The sequence below is a fragment of the Chelon labrosus genome (assembly GCF_963514085.1).
Source record: "Chelon labrosus genome assembly, chromosome: 12".
In the NCBI taxonomy this organism is placed as follows: Eukaryota; Metazoa; Chordata; class Actinopteri; order Mugiliformes; family Mugilidae; genus Chelon; species Chelon labrosus.
Genome location: NC_140345.1, coordinates 28,534,680 through 28,544,326, shown reverse-complemented (window position 1 = coordinate 28,544,326; position 9,647 = coordinate 28,534,680). Strand labels below are relative to the sequence as shown.

General features: G+C 38.3%; 1 protein-coding gene across 1 annotated transcript; it reads left to right on the top strand.

Annotated features, from left to right (window-relative positions):
- Window positions 1-835: 835 nt before the first annotated feature.
- Window positions 836-9,138, top strand: LOC311496565 (asialoglycoprotein receptor 2-like; the record flags this gene model as incomplete). The annotated part of the gene is made up of 6 exons (XM_084556452.1): window positions 836-908; window positions 1,007-1,111; window positions 1,188-1,373; window positions 2,484-2,644; window positions 7,630-7,748; window positions 8,988-9,138. 6 exons carry the CDS (start codon window positions 836-838, stop codon window positions 9,136-9,138), a joined length of 795 nt encoding a protein of 264 aa, XP_084412578.1.
- Between the last annotated feature and the right edge of the window lie 509 nt (window positions 9,139-9,647).

The following is a 9,647-nucleotide window of genomic DNA, read 5'->3' as shown; positions in this document are numbered from 1 at the left end:
TGTCTATCTATCTATCTATCTATCTATCTATCTATCTATCTATCTATCTATCTATCTATCTATCTATCTATCTATCTATCACATCCAAGGAGGAAACAGCGTTCGCTCGATTTTTTAAACAAACAAATCACAGTTTATTGAATACATTCAACATAAAACTACAGTTTAATCTCTTTCGTTACTTTAGATGCTTCAAGTTTATTTTTACTACTGTTTTTCATACCGTCCAGTTCATTCTTGTAAGAGTTTAAACTCTGAACACATCCTCCACTGCTGGCGTTATAAATAAATGTCCTAATGTAAAGAGTTTAGGGTTATAATCTATTACCTGATAGCAGTTAAATCCTCCCCTCCCTTCTAAAGTTTCCTTTAACTCAGGCAACATCAGTAATGATTACAGACGATATATTCAGGATGTATTTCTGTCATCCATGGACACTTCAGGATCTCTGTTGAAAATAACAAGACATTTTTTAAGGTTTTGCATCACCATTGACTGGATAAGAAAACCAGTGGAAACCAGTAGAAACAAGCACAACGCTAGAACTTCTTCAAAAAGTAGAAATCTTGATATGAAGAACTTAAGCTGTGATTCTCAAAGAGTCTAGTGTCGATGCTAGACGAGCTTCCTGGCGTCTCCTAACTCTGTGAAAATGTCCAAACTCCTTATTCCTGAAGGTTCAAGTCTGAGCAAAAATATATTTTATATATTTCACAGAGAACATGAGACACAGAAGGTTTCAGTCTTTGTCCACAGCAAGAATGAATGAATGAATGAATGAATGAATGAATACATTAATGAATGCATTTGCTTTCTGCAGAGAAACCGACTGACATGGAAATAATCTATGATGAGGTGAAGACTGTGGAGGAGGAGCAGCGACTGGACAAACGTCTTGTTGAAACAGGTCATCTGAGTTTTTCCTGGTCAAAAAGAAAAGATTTATTCTCTATGAATTATTGCAGCAGACACGTCTGATGTTTATTTCCTTGTGTGTCCTTCCAGAGAACACGAAGACAGCTCCTCTGTGCACAGCGTTAACGTGGGCCGTGGCAGCTTTGGGGATCATTTGTGTCGCGCTGGCCTCCGTCGTCCTCGTCCTTGTCCACTGTGAGTTTGTCTGTTTGTTTTTTTTTAAAGCGGCGTCTGAGAGAAACAGCAGTGACCTTTTAATCCCTGGCCGCAGTCAACAACGAGCAGCGCAGAGAAAACGTGAAGTTAACCGAGCAGAGGCTGCAGCTGTGGACGGAGAGGGCTGCACTAGAGAGACAGACTGAAGAGCTGAGCAGAGACAGGGACAGACTCAACTGGACCATGGGGGTCATCCTGGAGTACAACAGCTTCCCAGTGCAGACGTTCTGTCCAGACAAAGGTGAAGACGTCACATCATTTATACATGAGGGGACACAACGTTATTTAACACATTGACTTTAAAGAAGTTTCTAGTGCAGGCATTTCTTTGGTAGTCTGCTGCAGGTAGAGTAATAGATTCTTCATGCAAAACATAAAACCACCAAGTTAAAAACTTTGGTTGCTTTAAGTTTATCATTTGACTCTGTGGATGTTTTTAATACAGGATTTGATTCAGTAAACCATCTGAGTAGTTTTTACAGCTTTGCAGAAGTCTTTAATGCATGAATCTCTATCTGCAGATTAATAGATTTTTCATGCAAAGCATAGAGTTTGTGGAATATGTTCAACATAAACTTACCAGGTTAAGATCTCTTTGGTTGCTTTAGATGCCTTAAGTATGTTTTTTTTTTAAAAAAAAAACTTTGTCCTTGTAAGAACATTTATTCAGTGAATCATCCTGGATTCTCACGTCTATGCATGAGGACTTTTCTTTTTAACGTTTATTTAACAATTTGACTTTGCAGAAGTTTTTATTGTAGGCATTTTCTTTTGGATGCAAAATAGCAGATCCAAAAGTTTAATTTTTGTGACAACAATTTGACTTTGAAGAAGTGTTGGTAGTCTGCTCTTTGCAGACTAATAGATTTTTCATGCAAATCATAGCGTTTGTGGAATACGCTCAACATAAAACTACCCAGTTAAAATATTTTTATGCTTTAAGTTTATTTTAGTGACAATAATTTGACTCAGTTGAAGTTTTTAATGCAGGATTCGTCCTTGTAAGAACTTTTATTCAGTGAATCCTCCTGATTTATGTCCTTCTGATGTTACATCTATGCATGAGGACTTGTGTCCTTCTGTAAACTATTCAAATACTGTTTAAATACTAATACAGTTTTGATTATGTCTTTGTGCAAGAATTATACCATTGGCATTAAAAACAATTATTTGAAAGCACTTAATTCTCACCCTCCCTTCTAAATTTACATCACACATCATTAAAGATTTACAGATTTTTGTAGCTGCATCAGATCATAGATAATTTTTTAAATTTCTTTGGAAACTTTAAATCATAATTCAAATCATTTCTCTCTCACATATAAAGATTGTGATAATTATTCCGTCACAGTGTGCAAACCTTGTCCGGACAAATGGGTGCTGTTCCAGTCCAACTGTTACCTGTTCACACAATCAGTCTATCACAGTGGATGGAAGGAAAGGAAGCAGAGCCGTGAACACTGCAGGCAACAGAACGCTGATCTGGTGGTGATCGACAGCAAAGAGGAGCAGGCAAGTCACATTTAATCTGCACTTTCACACAAAGAGGGAGACATTTCCAGAAGTCCAATAAAGGAGGGTTCTTTATTATAGACTGGATGGATTGTGTTATTCTTTATTAAAAAAGTGAACATATCTAGAGGAAAGAAGTAAATCTTACTGAGCAGGACTGCTGAGATTCCTCTCCTGAAAAGTGGATTTTTTTCCACAGCCTTTAATCTGCACAATGTGAATTTGTTTTAAGATCTCCAACAAATGATTCCAGATGTCAATACTTATTAGGGATGAAGACACTTTAAAACCTATAATTCCTGCAGTATTCATGCTCACCTAGATGCCAAAAGGTTCAATTTAAAGCTCAAAGTGGAAACTTTATATTTTAACTGAAATTCATCTGAATCATCCTGGATTCTCACGTCTAAGCGTGAGGACTTTTAATGTTTATTTAACACTTTGACTTTGCAGAAGTTTTTAATGCATGCATTTCTTTAGTAGTCAGACTAATAGATTTTTCATGCAAAACATAGAGTTTGTGGAATATGTTCAAGATAAAACTACCAAATTAAAATCTGTTTGGTTGCTATAGATGCTTTAAGTATATTTTAATTTGATGTGGAAGTTTTTAACGCAGGATTTGTCCTTGTAAGAAAATTTATTCATCTGAATCATCCTGGATTCTCACGTCTAAGCATGAGGACTTTTTTATTTTATTTAACGTTTATTTAACAATTTGACTTTGCAAAAGTTTTTACTGTAGACTTCTTTTTTTATTTCTTATTTGAGTGTTTTGGATGTAAAATGTCTTAGTCTGCAAAACAGCAGATTCATAGATTTTTACATCCAAACTAAGAAATTCAATACGCTGTGGTGTGGAGACAGTTCAAGATAAATATGCATGAACCATCAGAAATAACTCCCTGTTGGTAAAACACACCTGATCAGTTTGATGATAACTGGGCGCTCATGCTGTTATCAACTGTACGAATATACAGACTAAACTGTAAGAAGACTAAATATATATATATATATATATATATATATATATATATATATATATATATATATATATATATATGTACATGAGCCATTTATTTTCATCCATTTAAGTGTGATTATATCCTAACCATTCCATTATAACACACTACAAGCATTTTATAAACAGATAAACCAGTTTGTGAGACATGCATGCTGTCCACATTCTTCCACATCTAATCGTTACCCACAGCGACTATTTAGGTTTAAATACAAAGGTCTATTGTGAGAATTGTAGAGATGAGCATGAACTCAGACAATGAGACTAATTCACCTCATCCTGGTCAGCCTGTAATGTTATCTGTACATAAAAAGAGGCTCTTGCAGCTAAACTGCAGAGACAGAATGACGTGGATACAGACTCAGTTACAGCATCAATTACCTCCTTACTAAGACACTTTCTTACTAACTTCAAGATCTTAGTGAAACAAGATCTAAAACATTAAAACATTTAAAAAATAAAGACAAGTGAAAGAAGAGTTTTTCACGGTGAGTTTTTATTCTACGAGTGCAGCAGGATATGATACTGGCTTCTCTTTGCCACAATATGAGAAGAGGAAAAGCTGAGTGCAGGTAATAGATGCAAGGCTGGAAAACTGTATCAACTGATATCTACGGTTCTAATAATGTGTTTTGCATGGCCATGTTGACATTCGATGAAAACCTGCCGTCGCCTGGTATCATAACGATACTTACAATTGATTTTGTCTACAACGATACAATTAGTGGTAAGATAGATCCCACTTATTTCTTCATCTCCCCTACAGTTATCTGTGAAGGGATCCACAATGAAGGTGTTTATCGGCTTGCACTTACGATTATATAGTTCATACTCTGCATTAATTGGTTTCATTAAAAAATCACATCTGGCATCCGTATCTATTGTCCTTCCTCCCCTGATATGCCTGTCATGGAAGTTTAACGACAGAGAGGGCCCACAAGCAGAGAGCGTCACCAGCAGCACACAGACAAACTGGATGTTCATGATTCACTGGTGAACAAAAAGAAATAAAAAGAAAAAAAGCTTTAAACCGAGAATTCAGAGCAACCAGGTGGAACTTATTCAGAGGAAACTTTTTGTTATAAATCAAATTCATTTTGTTTCTTTTGAATTTATTTAACTAATTCAATGACATGTAAAAACTCCTAGTACTTGGACATTTTTCAGATGAGGTTTCTTACCTTGTTTCTGGCTTGGCTGGTGGCTGGTGGCTTGGCTGGTGGCTTGGCTGGTGAGGTGGTTACGGTCGGTCCACTTGCTGTGATGGAGGCAGGATTTAGGAGTCAGAGGCACCGGTTGCTGAAGAGGTCTGAATGTGCCTGGTTGACGTGAGGTCTTTATATAGTGTCCAGGGGGGTGGACAGTACCTGACCACCTATCCTGCTGGAATAAAGATGAATATTATCTAAACAGAAATCAGCCAGAGACAGCTCTGTGTGAAATATGCAAGTGGGTTATGCAAAACGTACTGTATGTTCGACAAGTTCAATAGACATTGTGTCATACGGTTCAGTTCAAAAAGAAGTTTTTATTATTGTGGCTTTGTCCTCAGGAAACTGGATGTGAACAGCTACTGAGGAGAAAGTGTCATATTTCATTTGAGGGTGTTAAATCACATAGATACTGGATGATCAGTATAACGTGTCAAAGAGAGACGTGTTCTTGACAGACATGGTTTAAGTCATGAATGTATGTCAGAGACACAATACGACCTCTCAGCAGCTACATTTTAGTGAAACCACCTCCTGATCAATGCGGGGAAAACCAAGGAGATGGTGATGGATTTCTGTAGACGCCGTTCTGCCCTCCCCTCACCAGTGAACATCCAGGGAATGGACACTGAGCAAGTGGACTCTTATAAGTACCTGGGTGTTCACCTCAACACCAAACTGGACTGGACTCACCACACTGAGCCACTCTACAGGAAGGGACAGAGCAGGCTCTACCTTCTGAGGAGACTGAGGTCTTTTGGAGTGAAAGGGGCACTCCTGAAGACCTTCTAGGACTCTGTAGTGGCATCAGCCATCCTGTACGGAGTGGTCTGCTGGAACAGTGGCATCACAGAGAGGGACGGGAAGAAGCTGGATAAGATCATCAGCAAGTCCAGCTCTGTCCTGGGCTGCCCCTTGGACTCAGTGAGGGAGGTGGGTGACAGGAGAGTTCTGGCTAAAGTGTCCTCCATGCTGGACAATGAGTCCCACCCCCTGCACCGTGATCTGACAGGACTGAGGAGCAGCTTTAGTGACAGACTGCTTCACGTTCCTGCTGCTGTTAGGCTCCATGTGCAATAGTATTAGAGTTTGACACCAGTCTATGCAATAGTTTACATTTCAATACGTGCAATATTTTTATCCTATTCTATTCCATTATTTATCTTTTATAAGCTACTCTTTTTGCTCTTGTTATTTTTTATTCTGCCTTCTCTGTAAGCTGTTGTAAACTGCAGTTTCCCCATCGCAGGACTAATAAAGTTTTTTTTTATTCTTTTAAATACTGTGACTTCATTTGTGCAGTTTCTCTGCTTCCATCTGATTTATCTGCTGTAATTTTACACTTTCGGCGGCACAGTGGCGTGGTGGTTAGCACCGATGCCTCACAGCCAGAAGGTTCTGGGTTCTAATCCATGTTCGGGCTGGTTCCTTTCTGTGTGGAGTTTGCATGTTCTTCCTGTGTCTGCGTGGGTTCTCTCCAGGTTCTCCCACCTCTAGACCAATGACAGCTGGGATAGACTCCAGCAGACCCCGCGTTCCTTCACAGGAACAAGTGGTTACAGAAGATGAATGAATGAATTTTATACTTTTACAGAAGGACACAGCCTGTGAGGTCATATATGCAAGACAAGAATAAACCTATGAGGACAATGAACAGCATTTCTTTAAAACCTATCCTGTAATTGTTTGTCCACTTCTATTTATTTAGTCAAATTATACGAGTGTTCCAGTCGTTGTCTTGAAGGTTTAATTATCCCGCGATACTAAATGCTCTTAAATGTCAGAGTAAGCATGTACGGTGTTCAGCAGTGAAACTGCTTAGTGCATATTCAGTAACAGTTGGATAGCTGGACAAAGATTATGTGTATTTGAATAGAGAAAAGAGGAGTACTCACACTCTTTGTTTCTGTTCAGAGATAAGTCCCAGGACACTGTTCACTGGAAGCCTACACAGTTTATCAGAGGGTTACAGTCAGTACAATGTGACTCTCAAGTAAATGCAAATTAAAGCTGAATGGGAGCATTTTAACCTTTTTATACTTGTAGACAGAAGTAAAAAGTGCAGTGACTTCTATACACGTCAGTCGTCACCATACATCATTTCATTTCACATCATATAATTTTAAGACAGTTGTTAGTTTTAAGTCTCTTTAAACTCCACTGCTCTGTTAGAGAGAAGCATTTTACTTTTAACTTCACAACATTTATCTGATACTGTATAAATGAAACAAAGGCTGTACATGGTGACGGACAGACAGGAGTCACTCACGTCATCTAAGCTGAATTTACTTAAAACTAAATGGCTCCGATTGGTTGAAATATCCAGTTGATGAAAAGTTTTGTTTTTTCTCTCTGTGTCAGTTGAACCATCATGAAATTCAGATGGAGAGTTACCAGACTCTGTTTTGGGTCGGGCTAAGATCAATATATGAATGAAGAAAATGAATTTCATGTTTAATTAAACATAACTTATTTCTGCTGTTTTCATTTGTTTATTACGGACTCCCATCTTATGCGTTACATTAACACACTTTGTTTGTTAACACACGATTTTATTTTTACACCTTGTGTATTGATGCATACGTTTTCAATGCACATCTGTACATTTCCTTTTCTATTAATATATTTTGTATTGTTTGATTTTCCTGGATGTTTATCGTACCAACCACCACGACTAATTCCGCGTATCTGTGAACATTTATGGGAAATAAAGACAATTCTGATTCTGATTTTTATCTGTGTCACAAATGTAGGAGTTCATCAATAACCACACAGAAGCATACGACGATAAAAACCACGGCTACTGGATCGGCCTGAGCAAGGACACGATGGGCACGTGGATGTGGGTGGATGGAAGTAACTTCACTGTGACGTAAGTGCTTCCACATACACAAGTTTATAAATTAGGGAACTTGCAAAGACTTACATTTATTTCTTACCCTGACCTTTACACAACCACTGATCTACAAATCAATGCTTTCCTAAATGTGGACACAATTACGCCAGGCGTCCTCCAGGAACAGGTCTTGAGTCAAGTATGAGTCCCCGCAAGGAACAGAGGTCAAACACACACACACACACACACACACACACATATAACTCCACGGTTGCGTTTCTTGTCTTTTTAACCTCAGTGACTCATGACCAAAGCCACTACACAAACCAGTCGCAGATGGTGAAATAAATAAAAAGTGAGAAGTAACTTTCAACACGTCCACCTCCTTCAGTAACATCTGAGGCAGTGTCCGAAATAACAAAGTTGAAGGTCGAAGTCGTCTTGACTACGGCCTTATAGGGGATTCACACATTCATTTCTTTTATATGTTTTAAATCATTTGAAAATTTAACCGTTGTGTTGGATAAATGATGACTTGACACACTGCTAGCTCTCTGAGCTGATCTCCATTTACTCTGGCAACCGGCAAATTTAATGTCAACAACAACAAGACATGTAATTCGATTGCCAGATCTTGGTCCTCTCCCTCAGGAGAATTGTACAAAAGGGCGGCTACACATAATAAAATCTGTACATTTAAGCATATATGATCACTGACATCTAAAGGGGATTCACTCTGAACGCTATACTGCTCAGAAAGACTCGTGCATGTCATGGATTTAAAAAGAAAATGGTTTAGGTTAGCTAACGCTAGCTAGATAGTCAAACAAAATGTGCACTGCACACACGACTGCTTCCCAAACTGTCTTCTTGGTTGCTGCTGATGTCTCTTTTCTACTAATATCTTCAAATCCATAGTTTAGAGCCAGAGTCTGATCAGTACGGTCTGAGGGTGGAGCCACGTGGAGCTGTGATATTGATGCCCCGCCCACACTTCCTCCAGACGCACTCATGTTTTAGTTTAATTAATACTACGCTCTGCTCTACCTCCACCTGGCATGGCAACTGGTGGCCATTATGGTGGTTGCCATTATGTCACATCATGTTTCTATAGCGTCAAATAACTAAACAGCTTATGCTCAAATCACACTCAAGCCTTGTTTTGATTTTTCCCCCAACTTTATTCTGCATTGACAGGTGCAGAATAAAAGTTACCGTCCCAGGATACTGAGCAGAGACCCAGACTGATATCATGTGCCGTTTCTCTTTCATCAGGTACTGGATACCTCAACAAACTGATTTCGTATCAGTATCTTGTGCTTTAAGTCAACCGCATGCGGATCCTCTGGCCAACTGGCACAAAGCGAGCTGCTACATGAAGAACAGATGGATCTGTGAAACAAGAGCTCTGATCAAACCGGACTAAACCAATCACATTAACAGAAAAAACAAAAACAGGTCATTTACCACCTGCACAGTCGTCTCATTTATCTGTCTTTGTTTTTTTACATTGATGCATGATGGTTTTCCTGATTTTAAGAAAAATATTATCTTTATCTTTCTCTTCTTATTTTTGTCATAAGCAGTAACTGTAGTACTGTATATATGGCTTCACTGTATTTCTTTATTTTATATTCTCAAGCAGCTGTGAGCACAAATAAAGGACAATAAAGATTATACAGCACCTGTCTTCTTAGACTAAATATATAATTAATGTTCGAACCTGATTTAAAGTTGTTCTGTTGTTTTTTTTGTTTGTGTTTTTTTTGTGGGATGGGTTCTGTATTTTTTTACGTCAACAAATAAATAAAAATAAATAAATAAATAAAATGAATTCCACCAACAAGTGTTGGTTGGGTGTTCCAGTTAGTAATATCATAGCCAGGAACTGCAGCACCACCATGTTCCTGACTGTCTTTTGTTTTGATTTAATTC